General features: G+C 38.3%; 2 protein-coding genes across 2 annotated transcripts in view; one reads left to right on the top strand and one right to left on the bottom strand.

Moving 5' to 3' along the window:
* Positions 1 to 356: 356 nt before the first annotated feature.
* LOC120766425 (putative serine protease K12H4.7) lies at positions 357 to 5,162 on the bottom strand. Its single transcript, XM_040091927.1, has 7 exons — positions 4,875 to 5,162; positions 2,573 to 2,754; positions 2,281 to 2,516; positions 1,572 to 1,803; positions 1,295 to 1,494; positions 800 to 1,186; positions 357 to 463 (listed from the first exon to the last, which is right to left on the bottom strand). Exons 1-7 carry the CDS (start codon positions 5,160 to 5,162, stop codon positions 357 to 359), a joined length of 1,632 nt encoding a protein of 543 aa, XP_039947861.1.
* Positions 5,163 to 14,552: 9,390 nt separating this feature from the next.
* Positions 14,553 to 22,715, top strand: part of LOC120781020 (IDLSRF-like peptide) — a 162,958-nt gene continuing 154,795 nt past the window's right edge. Inside the window, exon 1 of the mRNA XM_040113212.1 lies at positions 14,553 to 14,639. The gene's annotated coding sequence lies outside the window, so the exon portion shown is untranslated. The remainder of the gene's footprint in view (positions 14,640 to 22,715) is intronic.

Below are 22,715 nucleotides of genomic sequence, written 5' to 3'. Positions count from 1 at the left end.
AATGGTCGAAAATTGAGCCGCAAGAGCAACTCGCTCAAAATCATTTTTAGAACATTATGCTAAACCTTGATATTTATAATAAAGCAAAATTTTTGTGCGTGCATAACATTAAATCATATGTATTTTATTTCTACCGGAAAATCAGATTTTATTCGTATTGGAAAGAGTATAAGTATCTTTCACATTTCTCTTCCAGGTTTTAGTTTCTATAGTTAATGTAAGGTCTTTATAAAAAGCGATTGTAATAACAATAATTTTTATTTAGTTTCTTATTTCAGCCCGCTCTAGGTATATTATACCACTGTAGCGTATTTGAAATTGTTGTTAGTGGCTACTGCGCTTGTCGTTGTCGTTTTTCACCGTAAAACGCTACGCAAAAAGGCAGCTACTTTCAATTTAGCCACATTCATTTCCACCGAATCGCCGAAGTCTATGGAATCCAAATCAGCGGTGTGGGAATAGTCTGTTGTAGCGACGAACGAGAGAAGAGTGAATGAGAAAAAGCAAATGCAGCAATAACAATTAATAAAACGACAACCAAGAGCATACTAATTAGCATAACTAAACGCAGAAATTCCGGTGGCGCTGCGTAATTATTAAACGTAAGCTCACCAACCGCCAACCGACGAGCCGAAGCGCACATAAAAGCCAACAGATAAGAATTATAAACATTTGCGCCTAAAAATATGCTACTGCCGTAGCGAAATTTTACATTTCCCGACACCGAACTGAACTACAGGTCGGTTGGCCTTTTAGCTGCCTAACGGCTGGTTGGAAGAGTGGCTGTCGCTCGACTCACCTGCTATGTTAATGACATTTTTGCCCCGTTGCAGGCCAACAGCACGCCAGGGATCGAGCTGGCCGTGAGTGAAGATGACACGCTGTAGCGCGGCGGCTGCGGTGAGACCACCGAAATTACTATTTGTTTGCTGAACGCTGGTGGAGATGTCAATGTCACTGTACGTTGCGGCATCGGCGCTTGGATCAAAGGCATCGTCACAAAGTTGTTGAAAATAATTGAGTGGCACTTGACGGCCAAATGAGTGTGGCAGCTGGGTTGTCGCTTCATGGCGACGCGCAACTGTCACCTGCCGGATGACCGCTGGGTATTTGTTATGTCTGCTATTGTTGGTCGTAGTGGTGAACCAACCGAATTCATGGCAACACTGGTAAAACCAAGGACGTGCTGCAAGCAAATGGAAATTAATTTAAATATTAATTATGTTTCGTAACTGCTGGTGCTGCCGATTCAGTAGCCTGCGGCTTATATTGTCTCGCCAGTTGGTGTACTCACTGCCGCTTAGCTGGTCCGTTAGATCTGTAAATATAGACCGCATGCCGTCATAGGACAAATCGATGCACCAGTCTTCGGCGTGCTCTTGCTTCGCGAACTCGGACCAAAATATGCGCCGCAAAAATTCCATGAAGCCCATCAAGTCGTCTGTATTTGTGGTAGTTATGAGTGGCGCACAAATTTTGGCGGCGATTTGGTCGCTTTAACATATTAATTTTAGTAAAAAAATACATTGAGTGTAGCTTACCACGCTGAAAGCAGCTTCTTCAATACTCACTCATACAGTTGTGCGAATGTGGCAAAATAATTTCCCAGGCCATTGAAGAACGCAGCGCGATCCAGTTGATTTTTGGGCTCGAAATTGCTGCATATGTGCAGGGCACTAAGAAGTTGAGAAGCTTTTGAGGACTCCAGTAGTGCTGCAATACCGTTAAGTCCTCTTTCGAGCAGTTCGGAACACTCAGAACCTCCACGTTGTTGGATAACCATCCCAACTTGGTGCATGTATTCTGAAAATATTGCTTAAATGTAGCGAAAGCCATCTGGTGCAAATTTATAGATGTAAATCTGACTTAATGGAAGGCAACTTTAAGAAGTCCCAGCAATATAATTGTGGTGCGAGCTCTGTAAAGCATATTCGACCTATCTACACAAGTGAAAATCAGTTGACATAGTTCGCAGAGGATTTTAAGCGAAGAAAGGCTTATAATAACTTAATTATATATCTTGTTACCTCTTTAGAAAGAGTACTTAAAGTAAGTTCTGTACAGAGTACTTCAGACTCTAAGCCATTCATATGACCAGGAAATTGAAACTGTTCATGAAACATTCACTGACTATCCAAAATTCCTCGATCTTTAATACAAAAACAAGACTTTTATTTAATTTCAGAATATTATTCCTCGCAAAATTGTATTGCGACGGATTGAGAGTGAGTCCTATGAAAAACTTTCGGAAGTTATATAAAAATTAAATATCATACTTACCAAAGAAATCCAATTTGGCCACTAACGGTGCACTCGAAGCCCAACCAGCATCCATCAACTCTGGATATAGCTTAGCGAACCAAGCAACGAGACTCCCGGAGTAAGAAGCGCCAGTTAGTATGACTTTTGAGTTCAACAATTCGTCTTCATTGCTCTTTTGATGGCGTATGAAATGAGCTAAGTCCGCTAGAGCCTGACGCGCACTTAAGTATTTCAAGTTTTCAGCACTGGCATCACTACCGATAATATTTGCTATAATTATTATTTTTTACTTAACGAAATCGTGTCTTACTCTTTAGGCCAGCTTTTGCCATAGTACCTATGTTCCACATAATAAAGCATACCGTTATGTTGTCTTGCTATATCGTGCATGTGACCTGTCAAAAGGTAAGCTGGCGAAATCTCCCACTCTCCGCCAACGAATATGAATATTGGGCCATGTGGCTGGAAGTAACGATCACTGCGCAAGTAACGCTGGAACATGGTGAAATATTGAAGAATGAATGAACTTAAATAAAAGTTAGTATGTGCTTGTGTTGTAAAAGAAGTGGAAGTGAATTTTTTGCAAAATAATCGAGTTTTTGTCTCAACATTGTTTTGGCTTTTTGGCAGCTTTGTGCAACAAGCATTTCGTTCTGCTCAGCCATCGTCCGCAGGTAAAGTATCGTGGACTATATGGCCCTGTCTAACCACCCTCAACCGAAGCATATTTTCAGGTTTCATCATTTCTATGGACTTAACGACATAAATTATAAATCAAAAAGCAACTTCATTTTTCCTTCTCTCAAGCTTGCCAGGCGACCAATGCTCCCAAAGAGAAATAGTATTTGCTTGTTTGAGAATCGTTTCTGTAATATTTGGATCACTATGAGTATGTTCATTGAAACGAAGTGCCGAATTACTAAGCTTGAGACGACATGTTACAACCCAACCGGTTCTCTGAGAGTCGTTTAGAGGAGGTAACTTTTCTAGCGTCACATGACCTAGTATCGTCGGAGCCAAGAAATGTTGCATATAGTATGAGGAAGTATTTATTGATTAGTGCAATCTTTGTTCATTAAAAGAAGATTCCAAACATCTTAGTTCGAATAGAACAGTCCTATATCTTAAGCTCAAGCTTCAAAACGCAACACGTGTTGCCTTCATATTGTCTTCATCTTTGTAAATTAATTTTACCACGGTGCAACTATGTAAATTGAATATGAACATTAAGTATTTATAACTTATAAATTTCATCTCGAAAAGTCCTCCACGTCATAGAGACATTTAAGCATATTACTTTGAAAAGTATTCGATTTCCCAAAGATCGAAGCACTAGATATTTCAAACATACTTGAAACGAATAAAATGTCCGCTCTAAGTAAAAAAGTCTATATTGGATGCTTTCATCAATCTTCTCTTGCCTTAATAATGGTTGTCAAAAAAGTCTTGCGGTATTTTCGCTAGTTGGTGCTGAAAGCGCGTAGTTCTAGTTTTATTCGTCGCATCGGGTCATGCTATACCTTTTTGGCGCGCTAACACGTGTTTGATTGATTGTCGTTTCTTTTAAGTTATTCGTCAGTTATAGCGTCGCAAACATGGAGCAAAATAAAGAGAAAATACGGCATATTTTACAATTCTATTACGATAAAGGCAAAAATGCATCACAAGCCGCCAATAAAATTTGTGCAGTTTATGGACCCGATACAGTTTCCATTTCCACTGCACAACGATGGTTTCAACGTTTTCGTTCTGGTGTAGAGGTGGTCGAAGATGCGCCACGCTCCGGAAGGCCTGTCGTCGAAAATTGCGATAAAATCGCTGAATTGGTCGAAAGAGACCGGCATAGTAGCAGCCGTAGCATCGGTCAAGAGCTGGGCATGAGTCATCAAAAATTCATTTCAATTTCAATAAAAAAAATTCAATGAAAATACCGCAAGACTTTTTTGACAACCCATTATATCACCATGGGCTTATCAAAATCAAAATAAAGCAATCGTTAAGAGAGTTTTGGTAAAAATGTAAAAGCAAATCATATGAACTATAACTTGTAAAAAAACAGGAATGTAAAACTCCGAGTTACTGAACAAGAAATTCTTTATTTAGGCTCATTAGGCTTGTTCAATATCTTTTGTTATTATGCGCTTTAGTCAATAGTGGGCCTGATGGTAAACAACTTGAGCTAAAGATTTTTTTAAGAGGGTTGCACCATCTCTAGTGGAATCTAAGCTCTTGCGCTCATCAAAATTTAAGCTGTGGAATCACTTTCGCCGAGATCGTTGTTTATAAACACGATCGAACCCGAAAAACAACTTCTGTTTTCAATAAATCTCATTGAAAAGGTTTGCGAGTATTGACCGGACCGCTTGGTCAAAGATAAACGTTTACTAAAAGCCGGTTCTTTTGCTATATAACTCTTCTAAGTAAATTTTCGTAAATTATAGAACTTCTACAAAAATGCTTTGGTCTTTATATGGGTTTGCTGATAATTTCTTTCTTCGCGGCCGCCAGAGTCAGAGTAGATTATAGAGTTTAAGTTATGGCTGTTTACTCAGAGGTGCAACAAAATAGGTAAAGGAAAAATATACCCTCACAACAGAGGGATTTCAGCTTACCATTAACCAAGTTTTGTTGTTCGTCCCATCAAATTGATCCAACTTCTGCTCCATCCACAATTCTTGCACCAAATCTTTGTGCAACACACTCGCTGCTTGCTTTAAAGGCGGCTCTCGCAGTATTAATCGCAAATCCTTTCCGTACGGATTGATCCATTGTTGCACAACCTCTCCCCCCGCCACGAAAACAGTGGTTAAGTCCGACCGCACACCTCGACAAACAATCAGCGCCACGATGCGCATCAACATTTGCGTGTGAATGTCTAAAATTCTATAAACTGCTGTCATGTTTTCGAGTGTTTCACCTGTGACGGTTCACTGACATTTGCGGCCGTTATTGTGACAGCACAGACCTATTTATGTTCACATTGTCATGGGGGAGATGTTTTATTCAAAGTAATTCACAGCGTGAAATGCGCTTTTCGTAACACACAACGCACTTTACAGTTTTGAGGTTATATATAAGCATATTTACCATAGAAATATGAATAAATATATATGTATGTAAAAGTATATAATATTTGCATAGGCGTATGAGACTTGGCGTGCATGTGGTCTGTGTGGCAACTCTCAACCCGTTTTTATCGTCCCGCATGTCATTCGACAATTTATTAATATCACCGTTACATACATCACTAAGGTGTATATGTGTGTGTGTGTGTGTGTATGTGTGTGTAAATATGCTATGTATAATAGATATGTAATTAAACAAGCCTTTGAGCGCAATGCCATTAATAATTATAATTATTATCCATGTGAGTTGTTGTTGTTGTATAAATTAGATAGTGGGCTGCACATAAACATGTTTAAATATTCATCAAGTTCAAGTTTAAAATAAAATACAGTTATTACAATTAGTATATTGCACATAAAGACCGTTTATAGCTGTAAATAAGTGAAAAAGTTTGAGATTCACTGGAAACACCGCAAACTAAAAGCAAATTTTCTAAAAATGTATGGTCTTCTTTATTGGCGTAGAAACCGCTTACGCGCCGCGTTTAGAATAGCGCGCCGGTCGTTCCTGGTTGGCGCCAATTGAAGATTCCAAGACCTGGCTGGTCTTCTCCATCTGGTCTTTCCAAAGGCGGTACTGCGTCGAATACTCTCAGATCTGGAGTGTTTTCATTCATTCGGACGACATAACCTACTCAGCGTAATCGCAGTCTCTTGATTCGCGGCACTCTTTCAAGTCGAGGTATATCTCGTATAGCTCTTTGTTCCATCGACTGCGGTATTCGCCGTTGCCAGTGCGCAAAGGATCATAAATCGTCCGCAGAACCTTTCTCTCGAAAACTCGTTAGGCCAACTCCACAGACGTTGTCATCGTCCATGCCTCTCCACCATATAGGAGGACGGGAATAATGAGTGACTTGTAGAGTTTGGTGTTTCTTCGTCGAGGGAGGACTTTACTTCTCAATTGTGTACTTACTTCGAAGTAGCACCTGTTGGCGAGAGTTATTCTGCGTTAGATTTCAAGGCTGACATTTTTGTTGGTGTTAATGCAGGTTTCAAGATAGACGAAATTATCTACGACTTTGAAGTTATGACTGTCAACGGTAAAGTGGAAGTCTAGTCGCGAATGCAAGGACTGTTTGTTTGATGGCAAGAGATATTTCGTCTTGCCTTCGTTCATTACAGGACCCATTTGCTTCTCTTCTATATCCAGTCTGGAGAAAGCTAAACTAACATTGCGGACGTTGAGGCCAATATTTTCAATATCATCGGCGTACGCCAGCAGCTGTACTTTCTGATAGAGCTTATACATCGAACAGTGGAGTGGACAGAGAGTTTGCAAGATAGAGAGCTACCTTGTCTGAAACATCGTTTGACACGAACGGCTCGGAGAGGTTCTTGCAAATCCTTACTGAGCTTTTGGTGTTGCGCCTTGACTACAACACAAAAAATAGAAGTTTTCACGATTATACAACCCGAAATTGGGAAGAAGCAGCCTCTAACATTACAGTCGCTGAGTATATTAGCCTCTCTCTCTGCTTTGTGCAAGCTTTACTAGTTAGAATGGTGAATGGCGATGTGTACATATGTATCTTATTAGTGTCATGTGACTATTTTATATCCGTTTCATTATGCCTGCTTAGCGATTAACTTCAGATGTTTGTTCGATTCGCTGCTCTCAAGAGCTTGACGCATCGGACGCGGCAATAAATTTCTGGATTTGCAGATATTTTTCTTATTATATTAAGATAATATATTTCTTCAAATTAAGCATAAAGCAAGGAAAAAGGTAAAGCAAATTATTTAGCGGATGAACAGCACTTTTTGAATCTAGCGTGCGTTAGAATCTGCTATCTTTGTCGATAGTCCAGTAAGAACTTCGTGACATCTCTGGGTTGAAAGAGAGGTTATTTCGTTTTAAGTGTCAGTACGTTTGTGTTATCGGTGCGAAAATGAGCTTCGAACAAAGAGAAATTTTGTTTTAAAATTGGTAAAACTTTTACCGAAACGTTTAAATTGATGAAACAAGTTTATGGCTATGATTGCCAATCCAGGAGCAGAGTGCACGAGTGGTTTCAACGTTTTCAGAGTGGTTGTGAGGACATAAATTACGATCAACATGTGGGCCAATCAAAATCCGTGATCACCAGAAATTCCATCGAAAGTGTGCGTAAATTCATCAAAAATAAGCCGAACTCATCATTGAAATTCATGGAAATGGATTTTATCATCTCCAAAACATCGATTTATGGCATTTTGACCGAACATTTGGGCTTACGAAAGGTGTGTGCAGGGTTTGTTCCGCCCAAATTGACTGACGACCAAAAATTGCTCAGAATCCAATATTCGAAGGACGATTATTTGACGAAAAATCGCATTTGAACCATTAACCACTCGCCGTATTCACCTGATATGGCACCGTGCGACTTCTTCCTTTTCGGAAAAAAGCGTTTGCCCGTGAAGGGAAAGCGTTATGCTGACGTAGAGGCCATTCAAAAGGCTTGCACCGGCATACTGGCGGCCATACCGGCCAACGAGCTAAAACACTCGTTCGACATGCAAAAATCTGTATTGAAGCAGAAGGAGATTATTGTGAATAAAATTTGAATTTGCCGAAAAGCCATTTGTTCTGTTTTTTTTTTAAAGTCCTGTTTACTTTGGAACACACCTTGTATACCGAGGAAAGACATCACAAAACCGTAAAATTAGAAGAGGAGATTGAATTTGTAGTCGGTCGATTATATTTATAAAAAGACCCAAAGGAAACTTCTACAACCATATTGAAGAAAGGAATCCACAGGTGTACTCTGTAAGAGGGAACGTTATTGTATTCAATCACTCTTATGTCGAATATATGATTGGTACAATTAGTTCTGCAAATAATACTCCAGACCCGAAATTTTTACGAGCACTGACTCTTCAAAATTCAATATTCAAATTTGTTTTCTTGTTCGTTCTTTAATTCGTCTATTGTGTTTATCTTTAAGCCCTCTTTACCTCGTCCAGTCTCAGATCTTAGTGAGGTCCTCTCTTTAGGTATATATTATTCCGCTGGCTCTCAGTGGCGGATCCACGAGGGGGGGCGGGGGGTAAATTATGGTAATTTTCCCGGCTCTGTCGGGAAATGTTCCCGATTTTTATTCACATTTTGTAAAAAAAAAAATATTCGGCCGAATATGCTGTCATGACTCCGTGTTTCTTGCACAAACTCAACAACAGTATTTCAAAGTCAGTGAAAGTACAATTAATCGAAAACGTTGCCAGTGCCATACGAGAAGTCGACAAATTCTTCAAGAACTCATTTCCAAAACGTGTGACTGTATTAGCAAAAATACTTGGTGAAAAAATTGTCCAGTTGAAAGATCGAATTTATCGTCGGGCTCTCTATCTCAGCGACATTCTATCGCTCACCCATTCGCTCAGCGTAGTTCTTCAAAAGGAAGCAATTGATTTGGCGAAGGCATCAAAAATGATTGGAACGTTGCTTGCCACGTTGGAAAAAAAGAGGGAAAAAGTTGATGAAATATTCAGATTGATTTATTCAGAAGCCAAGAAAATGGCGGAAAGACTCGATGTTGACGAAGCGAAACCGAGAACAGTGGTCGACAAACGAAACGCGAAAATTACGACGTGAAAACTTGCGAAGATTTCTGCAGGGTCTCTGTCTACATACCTCTGCTAGATACCATCAAAGAAGATTTGGAAGCTCGTTTTCCACAAGAAGTTTTGGATGGTTACCAATTGAGTGTGTTGCTCCCAAGTAAGTATTTTAAAAGAAAACGAAATCGATGATCTAATCGGATGCTTGATAGAAAGATTCGGGAATCTTCTGGATGATGAAAAAAGCGTACAAAAATTGAAATTCAAAGGTGTAGCTTAGGCAATGTCACTGGCAGCAGCAACAAAAAATTTAAGGCAGCGAAATTCCAACTTCTGCACTGGAAACATTAAGAAAATGTGATGTCGACATATTCCCAACAATCCACACCTATCTCCGAGTATTCTGTACACTTCCCGTAATAAACGCGAGCTCTGAACGTTCTTTCTCTTATCTTCGCCGCATCAAAACATGGCTTAGGACGACCATGCTTCAAGAAACACTAGTTGGATTAGCGTTGCTTCATACACATAATGACATCGAAATCACCGCCGAAGAAGTCATCGAAAGATTCGCAAAACTTGGCAGTCATCGTTTTGCGTTATGAAACACGCAGTGTAAAAGGATTTTTCTGTTTGAATTTTTAATAAAATGAGCCACTATGTAATGCATGCGAATGGTTGACTTTTCGATTATAACCACTTTGTTTACCTAAAAATTGGAATTGATAATTTTTGTTTCATAATTTGTACTGTATTTCTCTCGTAATAATAAGTTTGAAACCCACATCGAAGGATAAATTCAATTTCAATTCTCACTTCGAAAAACCGATTTTTTTTGTATATTTTGACAGTAAAACCTATTGAAAACATGCTGTGAAAAATTCAGACCAAAATTCATAGTATTTGATAAGTTACCGCTCATAGTCGCCGACGTGTCGTAAGCGACTGTCTACCAGGCGCCATGACAAGTCTACAGCTGCTACGTTTCTAAACGCATTTTTCTCGAATCATCATTTTCTGAAACTGTCATGGTCCTAAAAAAAAGTATTCAACAGATTGCTTTAAAATTTACATATGTTCTTCTACTCATTTATAGTTATCGTCCCTACCAGAATTGTTTATTTTCGAAAATATTTTCATATTTTTTTTAACGATTTTTAACGAAAAAAAAACAAGATTTTCGTGACTTTTTTTTTAAGTTCGACATTTTTTTTCTTTTAATGAAATTGATTATATTTGGTAGGGACGATAGCCGCAGAACTTGAATAATAATCCATTCGATTTTTTATTTCAGACAACATGAGCAGGCGCTATCACCATGGCCAGTGAACTACTTTTTTTGTTGGGGACTACTTTGATTTAAAAAAGTAGGGCTTTAAGGGCTATCATAACTTGGGGGCCTTCAATGGTTGAACTGAATGTAAATTGCAATTTTCTACTAAGAAAATACAATATCATCACCTACTCACAGCTAAACCTCACTCTTCTAAACCCGGAGAGTATACGCGAAATAACTGAAAACTCAATAATAAAAAAATCTGGTTCCACACAACCGCACATGTCACGTTCAAGTATGGATCGGTACATTTCCACCGTTATGGCCACATGTGTGCTGTGTGCATACGGCAAAGCCACACCAACAAATGTCGTCAGCGCCTACCACTTGCCATTTCTTGGTTTGCGTTTACTCAGTTATACGTTTGTGGTTCTTTCGCCATACACACATCCATACATATCTATGTATTTTACACCGCAGACCCACATTCAGCTTATGTGTGAGTTGGAAATGCGCGGGCGGATATGCGCTCAGCAGCGAATCAGAGTTGCCGCCACGACACAATGCGTGTGGGCGGCTGAGAAGGGGTGGCGTCAGTTTTAATGCAACTGGTTGACTGTCTACACATATTTATATGTACATGCATATGTGTGAGTTCAAAAGTGTTGGAGCCATGCTCAGTTAGCTTAATGCCGTGTTCATTTGCGTAAATACCGTTAGCGTGTGGGTGCTTGTTATTTGTTGCCACCAGATGTGTTGGTTTACAGGCTTAACTTATGCTTAGCTCCCTGTCAATTGGTCACTGCATGCCCCCGTTGCTGTCGCAACCATTTTTTTCTCCACTAATTTAGAACGCTGTTGGATTGTTGCCTGGTGTGTGGCAATTGGAACTTGCCATTACCGGCATTTCTATGGCGGGTATTTAGTTTTTATGGCAGAGTACCCACTGTGCAGTGTTAAATTGCGAAATTTGCATAAATTTTCCGCAATTCACTTTGTGTGGAAAGGGCTTTGAATCAGGCTCAGCCACATAGAGGATATGGAGTAAGCGTATTAAAGCTTAGAAGGCTTTGGGTTTACCTTCATATATTGTTAAAGTGTGGACAGTGACAGGTCCTTCTCCACCTGGTCTTTCCAACGGACTATAAGGGTTCCTCTTCCTCTGTTTCACCCGGTGGGTATTGCATCGCATACTCTCAGAGCTGGAGTGTTTTCATCCATTCTGATAATAACCATAACAGCTCATCGTATGCACCATATAACAGGATGTGGATGATGACTGATTTTTACAATTTGGTGTTTTTTATGACACGAGATATTTCGTCTCGCCCTCGTATTTGCTTTGCGTCTTTATCCAGTCTGCAGAAAGCAGAACTAATGGTCAATGATATCAAAATCTTCCCCTTTCACCAACAGCTGTACACTCTAATAGAAGTTGTACTTTCTCTATTCAGCTCTGCAGCTCGAATTTTTTTTTCAGAAGTAGATTGAAGATTAAAAAGATCGTTTGGTAACGAACGGCTCGAAGAGGTCCTTTCCGATCCTAACAGAGCTTTTGATATTGCTCAACATCAGTTTACACAGCCGTATTAGTTTTGCGGAGATACCAAATTCAGACATCGCGGCATAAAGGCAGTTCCTTTTCCTGCTGTCAAAAGCAGCTTTCAAATCGACGAACAGATGGTGTGTGTCGATTTTCGTTTAAAGCCACACCGATAAGATCCAATCAGTTTGTTGACGGTGAGCTTTAATATATGACACAATACGGTCGATAGAACCTTATATGCGATGTTGAGCATGATATCCCATTGCGGTTGCCGCAGAGTGTGTGGTCTCCCTTTCTGTGGATTGGGCAGAGCACACTTAAATTCCAATCGTTGTGCATGCTTTCGTCCGACCATATTTTACAAAGAATCTGATGCATGCTCCCTATCAGTACTTCGCCGCCGTATTTGTATTTGAATAGCTCGGCCGGCAATCCAACATATTAATGTTTAAATGTGTATTTTTTCGAGCTCTTCTTTATCGGTTTAGAGAAATTAAAAGGATTGGCTTTGGTCCCATTGGCTTGAAAGTCGCCGTTTCCCCAGTCATTTTGAGGAATCCTGCAGAGTTTACAGTTCGGAGTCGAGAACCGGCTATCGTGGGAAGAATCTGTTTATATAAAGCAGGGCTACGTTAAGTTTTATCAGAGTTATTCTCTTTTTCTCTATCTCTCTTTATCTTAAAATATTTAACTGGGGCACATAACCTCACAATAAAGTTATTTTTATTCCTAAGTGTCGATTCTCTTCTAATGGAATCCTCGAGAATAGTTTACAGAATTATAGTTTAACACATAAATGAAGCTGACTAAAAGCCTTAAGTATATAGTAGACGAATGTTAATATTCATATGTGTATTCAATTTAATATCAAGACTACTCATAAGCATGTCTGCATTATTATTAATAATTTGCGTTGGTTTTAAAAATCATTCATTACTTTCGCTGAATTAGTATTGTTGTACTCACAAACTGAAGAGTGTAAAGCAGAAGTATTGAACGCTCGTACAGGGAGAGAGAGAAAAAGAGAGAGAGTGAGACAAATAAATGAGAGAGGAAGTTCTAAGTGAGAATATGAGACTAAGGAAATTGCTTTCTGTGGCGATGTTTTTAAGCGCTGCCAGATGTAACTTTTTTTATGATTTAAGTTTTCTTTCTTTCTTTATATAGCATGTGCTATTAAGTTATACAAAGGAAGGCTTTTAAAAGCCTTCTGAATCTCTACTAAAGGTATTTCTATTATAAGCGATAGATTACATCTACATGCTCTTTGTTGGTTTTTTTAATGGGCATTGAAGGACTTATTCCTAAACAACATTTTATAATGAACGGGCTTACTGCGGAACAAAATTTGCAAATCGTGCAACTTTATTACTAAAATTACAATAGTTAGGTTTTCACGATTCATCGCGTTCTGCGTCCAATATTCAGTAACGCGAGCTTGACGAATCGGTTTTGCACCACTTTTCCGTTGGTTGATAATGTACATCCTAAGAGATGGCGTACGGTACGCATCGAAGACGCCGTAGCTGCTATGGAGTAGCCTTGGAACAGAATATTCGGCGGGTTATTTCCTCAAGGAGGTTCTCGGCTTGAATTTATTCGAGACTGCAAGCAGTCACTTGCCCGAAAGCATTTTTAAAACAAACCTCAATGTAAGTATTTACAGCCTGGATCAATCAGATGCTTGGTGAGAACGTACGATGAACTGAAGACTGTCAAAAAAGTCTTAAGTCGACCAATTCAGCGATTTTATCGTAATTTTCGACGACAGGCCTTCCGGAGCGTGGCGCATCTTCGACCACCTCTACACCAGAACGAAAACGTTGAAACCATCGTTGTGCGGTGGAAATGGAGACTGTATCGGGTCCATAAACTGCACAAATTTTATTGGCGGCTTGAGTTGCATTTCTGCCTTTATCGTAGTAGTACTGTAAAATATGCCGTATTTTCTCTTTATTTTGCTCCATGTTTGCGACGCTATAACTCACTAACGATTTAAAAGAAACGACAATCAATCAAACACGTGTTAGCGCGTGAAATGACCTTTCCAAAAAGGTATAGCATGACCCGATGCGACGAATAAAACTAGAACTACGCGCTTTCAGCGACAACTACCGAAAATACCGCAGGACTTTTTTGACAACCTATTATAAATCTAAGATGATGCTAATGATTTCTAAATTGTAGTTCCACTTTTACTTCTGGTACACTTTTCCGAATGATTTGTTATTGTTCTTTAAGGGTTGGTCTCTTCTTTTGCTCAGAAAGTTCTCTGACGGATTTGCGTTCCTTTTACCTACAAGATAACCTTAAAGAATTTACCGTTTTTAAGATATTTGTCTGTAGTAACTTCGACGTTCTTTAGGCATTTCATAGGATGATCCGACACACTAGAATTATTGCACCACACTTCCTTAAGAGTTTAGTAAGTCTGAGGAGAGTCGTTTACCTGCTCTATTTTTCACCAGTCAGCGAAACTGGAGTATTCCAACTCTGAGGAGACATTTAGTCTTCTTTACTGGTTCTTTTACTTGGAAATTGTTTTATTTTTATTTATTTATTTTTTTTTTTTGAGTAGCTAATTTACTTAGTAATTGATATGGCAACATTTTTACAAAACTCTCTTACTAGTTCCTCGTCAATGTCATTACGAAGAGCGTATGCAGAACCTCTCCGCAGTAAGCTTCGTACATCCATTACGTACTTCGTGTACGAGCCGTGGCAGCCGTCGAATTTTTACACATTACTCAGTTGGTATATTAAGGATAGCGAAAAGCTTCCAACGAATCAGTCGAGTTTGAAACTTACACTCAAGTGGAGTTGCGATTACGAGTTGTTGGCTCGTACTCAAACGTACAGTAGTTGCTTGTGTAGTGTAGTTTCTTTGCTAGTAACAAAAAATCTTTAATATTTTACAGTTATACAAATTTACAGATTTACACACACAAATACATGTACATATTTAAAGTAGCAGTAGCTTAAAGTAAAGAAACCGTTATTTTAAATCAACAGAAGAGGAAGTTGCGGTTATTGTTGTTGTTATTGCAATTGTGGTGTTTATGTTGAAGTGCAGTGCTGGAAGAGTGGTCCTGTGTTGAAATGAAATTAGCCGAATTTTACAGTTACAGTTAGCATTTTAGCCGAAAAGAAGCAAACAATTTTCTTCTGTCTCTTTCTGCTTTGATGTGCTCATGTTTCTGTCTACAAGCTGAAGTAGTGGTGGAAATCGTAAAAAGTGCAATAAAAAATGAAAGACAGGAAAGACATAACATACAAAAATACCAAAAAAGGAATTCAAGACAAATAAAATGTGTGTTTGGTTGCGTATAGAGGGGAGGGCGGGTCTTGCGAGTATGAGTAATAATGTCTGTCTTCACCGCTTTGAGGCATAACTCGTTGAAAAGCAGATAAATAAACAGACACAGAAATTACAGTTATACAACTGTTGACGCATTCAAACGTGCCGAGGTGGAAGCGGGAGTGGCAGGAACACGTTGGGCATAAAAAATATTGCCATGTCTTTTTAAAAGCAAATTGTAGTAATGTCTCTGGGGAAGCGTCTTATTAATGATGAAAACAAGTAAGAAAGGGGAGAGTTTAGGCGGTTGTGAAGTTGATTTGTGTGGCAAAGATTTGGGATAAATAATAACAATGAAATATTGAGAATTATTGTTCAAGTTTTACTGACCTCTCTTTGGCATTTATTACAAAAAGAAAAAAAGAGCTTTCCGTTAACTTGTCGAAGTGAGACTGCTTGAACCCAAAAATTAACGCAGTTGAATATTTTGGTCCCAAACCTGTTTGAAGTGTCTTAAGGTTACTTTGAAATAGAAGAAAATAATAATAATGATTACATTGCAGTGCCTGCTGTGAACTCTGCCTAGAACTTGGATACGACTGACAGATCAGACATGTTTTCAGCGATGCTGTTATGCTTACTTTATGATGTTGTGTTTTGATAAAAATCTCCCACTTCATAAAACTACAGAAGCGGAAGAACTTTGCGATGTCTTCATCTGGTTGCCACTTCGTCTGAATCAAATACAGAATATCTAAATTATATTTTTTATCTGTACTATTTCACTCATAGTCAGTAAATTCAACTCGAAATTCCATACCTTTTTCGCAACCCGTATATAAAGTTCTGGTTACTGTTCTGCTATATGTATGAGTGTACTTTTAAATGAGTTTACTTTTACCACGTTGACCAAACTATCTAAATTCAAACAGTTCTTTGTGGCATTTATACTGCTTTTCTGAAAAAATAAGGCTGATTATGCCAACCTGTCTCGTATGAGCTGAAAATTAGGCCACTCGCCTTGGAATACTGACATTCTTCTTAACTGTATTAACTTAAGATTATCGCTTGCTGTTTTATTGTTCTATATTTTGGTAATTTAAGTCTACTTCTGTTTTTTCAAATAAACATTATCTTTAATTTAATAATTATCTCTCAATATTTACCCTACAAGTACAGCTTAAATATATCATTTTGTTATGGCCAGCACACGCTTCGCTATTTGAACGCCTTACTAATGGCATTAGCGCCTAAATGTAAGCAATTTTTTTCATTCACATTTCTGTCAATAAAATTAAAAATATAGCGTCAGCTAGTTAGCGTTGCCATCTGTTCAAGCGAAGTCGTTTTCTCATAATTGCGCGCCATTAAAACGCCACCAATCATTGGTTAATTAGCGCTGCGCTTCACTGCAACATTGTTTGACTTTGTTCGCATACTTTTAGTAGCCCGTGTAGAGTCCACTCTATGTGTGAACACATAAATAATACCGCGGAGCTCATAAATTCAGCAGTGCGTTATTGGGAAATGCTAGTGGCCGCTAAAAAAGATAGCAACGTGTGCCGTTTGACCGCCCGGAAGGCAATTCAATAAATCATTGCCTACTTTTTGGCGCGCTACCAAATAAATCTTCAACTGCGCACGTAGTTTAACAATCTATTTTGATTGTTTTCTGATGTTATGAACAGTTATTAACTACAATGCGTTTTAGTGGTCACAGCTTAAAGAAATTTAATGCGCATGAGGTGAATTTTTACTGAGTTCAGAAAGTGGCGTGGAAGAAAATATAAATCATAATCATTTGCGTATCATAAGCCATTGCGTATATAATGAAAAATTTTAAAATTTAAAATGAAAATGAAATGGAAAACACGCTGTTTATTATGTATAACTGTTTGTGTGCCTCAGAAGTTTCGAGTTAGCTCTTATCATTTTGAAATGAAATCTGATTTTAAAAGCCTCATTTCAACTTCTCCAATAACTAATCGCTGCTGTATCAGCAAAATGTGTGAGAATTCCTTAAATTCTGATATTTTCTTAAATTGCATATGCGGCTAAAATTATGTTATGTTTGTTAAACCTGTACGGAAAAATATTGCTTACTTTTAGGCAGTGTAGAAAATGCTAGACGATATTTTCATTATGTACGGTACGGGGTTTTTTCTATTCTCAATAATTATGTTCTATATGTATTTTAGTCATAAGTAAGTGTTTTAAAGAAAAGTCTATTTCAGCTCTTTCCATTTTAATCGAATCAAACTATGTTGCTTGCTAAAGAAACAAGGTGGCTTGGAAATATTAACAGGCTTCCGATATTTCATATTCTATTGACGCAATTAATTTAATTTTGTGTTGATAATGTTAGGATCATATGAAGCGTGGAGAAGTTCCATAAATGGAAGGTAACTCAACTCCCTTTTTTAAGAAAGAGAAGGTAGTAACAATAATAGCGAATAGTGCACAGCTTTCTGACTATTGGTTCATATTTTTATGGTGAATCATAGAAAAGAAAAAAATGCATGATTTTGGCTTTGTGGTTTATCCTTTAAATCGTTTTATTCTTAAATGGCAGGTTAGCCCAATCTAGAACTTATATCGTGCGTTCTTAAAATACTAGTTTGGTTCTTCCTTTATTCAAATTGTACGAAGACCTGAGATATTCTTCTACGAGAGAAGACCCCACATACCACCAGTCTATGTCAATAAACAAGAGAAAACGTTAACTTGACCTATAACTCCCTTCCCAAATAAAAAGTTTCCATACAAGAACTTGATTTTGATCTCTATATATGCAGCCTTATGGCAGTTATATGCTATAATGGTCTGATCTGAAAATCTTTTATAGAGATTGTTCCATTGTTGTAAAAATTTAATTCGTACCAAATTTCGTGAAGAGATCTCCTCAAGTAAAAAAATTCTTATATGTTATTGTGCTGAGATACTGGCCATTCCGACAGATGATTTGTGAAGAAAAGAACGTGTGCAAAATTTCAGATAGACATCGCAAAAATTGAAGGCGTATATACAGACACACATAAAAAAAATATTTATAAATTTCTGTTTGTTTATTATAACAAATAATACACATGTTCCAAAAAAAAACTTAAAACAATAAAGCATAAAAGTGAATGTAGTGAATAATAAATATGTGATCCGGATTAGAGAATACGGATAGAGAATGTCGGTCCGGATTACAAGGGACATAATAGAAATTTTGAATTTTTTAACCCTGTCCGGATTACAGTGGAATCCGGATTAGGCCGTGTCCGGATTAGCGGGCCTCTACCGTAATATTCATATGAAAGTCAACCAAAGTCTTTGGGATGTTGGACCTTTGAAGCCGACCCAAAGGACTCAAAATCATTTGATAGCTTCAGAACGCAGTGTCATCCGTACTCCACATGATTCACTATGCAACTTGGGTCAACTTCGTTCATTTGAATGAGGTGCTCTTAATGTGTTCGCTTATAACTTAAATTACTCAGCAACACTGAGCTTATTCGTGACCTCATTTGACTGACGCAGCAAAATTATTTTTGGAACTTTACACACCTTGACACACGTTTCAGGGATTTTTAAATATCCTCAAGCTGTGCTTTTATCGCGTCCTCTATACATCTTTGATACTGTTGTTGTTGTTGTGGTATTTAGCATTTAAACTGCCGCTTTGGCGTTTGTAAAGAATTTTGATTTGCAATTTTTAACAACACTCTGCTGTCGCCGTTTTGCTTAAATTGCAATTTTTTATTATAAATGTTCACCGTAAATTGGTGTACCGTTACAAGCAGTATCGCACCGCTTGTATGGCGAAAGTGTGCCAAAATTGTGTTTGTGGCATTATATTTGTGCCGCCGTGTGCGTACCTTTTGCTTTGAAGCCATTATCTCACAGCCATTTGTGCGTGTGTGGGACTCCATTTGCGACCCAGTCTGTGGCGTGTGAATTTATGGGCTCTGAGTTGTCCTTGATTTGGCGCTGGCAAGCGTTGCTGCTTGCCTTTCTGCCCGTCTCTGTCATTTCTCGTTTTCTGCTGCCAATCACACACACGCACACATACACACATACATATGTAGGTTGGAGTTGACTGCAACTGTTGCTATGCGAACCCTTGTGGTCCGTTTGTTTGCTCACCTGCGCTCCAACTCAACTCGACATAACTCATTTGAATTTCAAAATTCTATTTTACTGTTTACACTGTGAATTGCCTTTATTGTTGCTGTTGTTGTTTTGCTAGGTTATAGCTTTGTTTGCCGTCGGCTCGGTAGCGATTTTCATTTCCATTTTGATTTTATTTTCGTTTACTTTATGGCGAGTTCTGCCAATAGTCTTTAAGTGCGAGATGTAACGGTATCTGTTTCCATTTCCATCTCTACTTTGAGTTATTGTTGTTATTATTGTTGTGGTGCTGTGTTTATTTTCATAGCGCTGGTTGTTGTTGCCATTGCACATTTGCATTTGCGTTAATAATTTAGGGCATTGAAAATGCTGCTAAGGCCTTAAGTTTCTGCTGATTTACCGGTACGTCTTTGCCCTGCTGAAAATCCGCCGCTCGCTAATTTATGTACTCTGGCATTGCTTTTGACGTTTTAACTCGCATTACTGCACAATTTGTGCTGAGTCAGCGCGAATTAATTAAATCAAAATTCTGGGGCTTAAGGTGACGGCATTTCGAAGTTCTAAGAACATCGAAGTTTAGAAATATGCAAATATCGCATTCATTTTGCCCTTATTAAGAAGAATATTTGCTTGAAATTGAGTTTTAAGTACAAATACAAACACAAGTACAAAAACATCTAAATAAAACACAATTAAGTTTTTTCAAACACCTTTTTGTCTTTATACTATCTCCAAGTGAGTAGGAAGATCGGAAACCTGAAAAGGAATCTTTACAAAGCCTCAGTAAACTTTTTTCCATCCCAACAATTCAAGTCATATGAAATTTTTTTCGTAGATCTTTTATAAAATATTCTACATTAGTTGCTTTTTTTTCTTGCTTTTCTGGATATGTATCAAGGTTTGATGTATTTGTCTACGTGTCTCCGCTTTAAACTTTATAATTGTTATGTTACATTTTCATAAAGCGTGTTAGATATTTTATTTTGTTTAATTTTAAGAAACTTGTCTTCAATTTGGTCATCAACTGAGAATAAATATCTCAATGAACTCGCACTACTGCCTCATCTTAAAAGTGAATCTATGTTTTAGTTAGTTTTAGCATTATGTTATTCCTTATTTGTACAGTGTAAGTTTCAAGCCTAGCAGTTCTCGTTTACTCTTAAAATATTAGCTTTATTCAGCCCGGCTGTCGATTTTCCTACACAATCTAATGAAAAATATACGAGTTAATCATTCAGTCAGCAGTTTTGATCAAATTTCTAGCGAAAACATTCAATTTTAGCTAACTTTCAATATACATATACATATGTAATAGGGTGAATAAAAAAATCTATTCGTTTCTTAGTTTATACTATGTAGGTTTTGGGGTTGAATGAAACCTCAAACACCTCATTTTCAATCCTCTGTGCGACAGAGTGATTGAAACGGAATGGGACAACGCACGTGCTCGACGAAATTTGAGTAGGGGAGCCCACAAAGTGCAGTTCTCTCTCCTTTTCTATGGATCTTGATCGTTAACGACCTGCTTAAAAACTAGAGAATCGTGGCTGCCGGATGATTGCTTATGAAGAAGATGTAACAAATTTGGTAGTCGGAAGTGGTCTCGCTATCAACCTACATTAAACCTAGATGGGTTTATTTTCTAGAATATATAAGATCCCGGTGGCTTCGCTGCCGCAAATAGAAAACATCCGTGTGTAACCGGTGGATACAGAGTGAAATATCTAGGCTCATCCTGAATAGGAAGCTTTCATGGAAACCGAATATCGAAGAGGGAGCAAAAAAGGCATCGATTGCCCTCTGGCTCTACGACATCATAATCAAGTTCATTTTGCTCTATGGAGTACTTATGTGGTGGAGAGTAAAGACCACACTTGCATATAAACTAGAGAGTATTCAACGGGCGGTGCTTATCAGCATATGTGGTTCACTAAGTTCCACTCCAACCATAATACTTAGCGCCATCTTGCACATAATACCCGTAGACATCGTCAGATGGTGTATGGGTGTGAAAGTTGCTAACAGACTCAGAGAATGTGGGTTCCAAAAAGAACACGTGTCTGACCACTCAGAAACCCTCACACACTTTGACTTCATACCATATCACTTGGATCATGGAGTCGCCAAACCGAACTTCGGCATTTCCTTCTCTGCCCTTATACCGGCGAGAGAGTTGTGGCAGGGAAGATGCCGTTGGAGCACCTTCTTTACTGATGGGTCAAAGCTTGGGGGAAGGTTGGTGGGCAGATTTACTGTCAGGAGGTCTGTATCAATGCCGGCTTCAGACTTCCTGACCATTGCAGTGTTTTCCAAGATGAGGTTGCTCATTAACAGTGCGTTTAGAGTTGACAAAGCAGTGCCTGACCTCGCTATCAATAGCATCGAGTGTCTATGTAATAAGACTGGTATGAATGCCAGGCTACAATGGAATTGCATGAAATTGTAAAGCTGATGAGCTAGCAAAGAAAGACATCCTTGGACCGCTAGTAGAATTGGGGCGGGTCCGTGCTGCAGTATCCTCTTGTATTCTACTACTTGATAGCTGGGCTTCGCGGCCCATTGGCTATTTTTGCAAATCCTAAGGAGTCCGCTCGTTAACGAATAAAATAGACTAATTCATAGTGGATTAAAGTTGCGATTACTTGGTATTTTATTTTGTTCAAACTGTGTATTTACTTTTCATAAGGATTTCCCTACCATGTGGTAGAAATTTTGTAATATTATTTCGGACAACCAAAAGGTTAAGTGAACGTAAATATTTTGAGTTGGTTCTTCACCACTGCATCGTTCTACGATTGCACGAAACAATGAACAAATTTCAACCGTTAGCCGTGCCTTTTTTGTGTAAACTCCCACTTGTTCTTTACAAAAGTAATTAGTGTTCTTAACACTAGGGTTGTTTGATGACATAGGATATAATAAAGCACGTTCTTCGTCTTCCAAGGTAAAATATCAAGAGCGAATTGCACAATTGATCCATTTTAGACCGGAAGGCTCAACATGAGAAAGTTCACAATAAACTTTCACCAAATTACTTTTGGCTGAGGTTTTCTTCATACTAAATTAAAGGCGAAAAACTCTAGAAAAAATGCACAACGTTCGACTTATTCGAGTAAAAAAACATGTTGTTTGAGCTTCTAATGTTGTCTAATGAATGACTACTGGAAAAGGCGCGCAAGGAGTGTGGCTTTACAAGGAATGTTCGGAATATTGAAACAATCATACAATAATCAAGTTACACCATCGTTTGGCAAATCGCACAAATGTATGTAGTTACGGACTAAATTTATTTTAATCTTTGCCTCCGTTTGGATTATCGACTTCGGGCAAAAGCTTGGCTAATGAATAAAATAAGCAGCCCAAATTTATTTAACAAGTCTGTGTACCACTTTCATGTCGACAGAATTACTCACTAGTCAACAAATGGTCGAGTCGAAGCCTAAAATTAAGAGAGGTTTTCAGCCATCTTATACGCGGTTTTTATTTCCAATCATGTGAAAACAGCTTCCTCGAAATGTCTTTTTGAATTTGCTGAATGGCAACGATTGCTGC

Source organism: Bactrocera tryoni, chromosome 1 (genome assembly GCF_016617805.1).
Source record: "Bactrocera tryoni isolate S06 chromosome 1, CSIRO_BtryS06_freeze2, whole genome shotgun sequence".
Lineage (NCBI taxonomy): Eukaryota > Metazoa > Arthropoda > Insecta > Diptera > Tephritidae > Bactrocera > Bactrocera tryoni.
Note: the sequence above shows the minus strand (reverse complement) of the source record. Positions and strands in the feature narration are given on the sequence as shown.

Coding starts and splice junctions, on each gene's coding strand:
- LOC120766425 (XM_040091927.1), bottom strand. CDS start 5,162: ATGACAGCAGTTTATAGAATTTTAGACATTCACACGCAAATGTTGATG. Junction 2,517..2,572: donor GGCAAAAGCTGGCCTAAAGA/GTAAGACACGAT, acceptor TATTATCGGTAG/TGATGCCAGTGCTGAAAACT. Junction 1,804..2,280: donor GGCCAAATTGGATTTCTTTG/GTAAGTATGATA, acceptor CAATATTTTCAG/AATACATGCACCAAGTTGGG.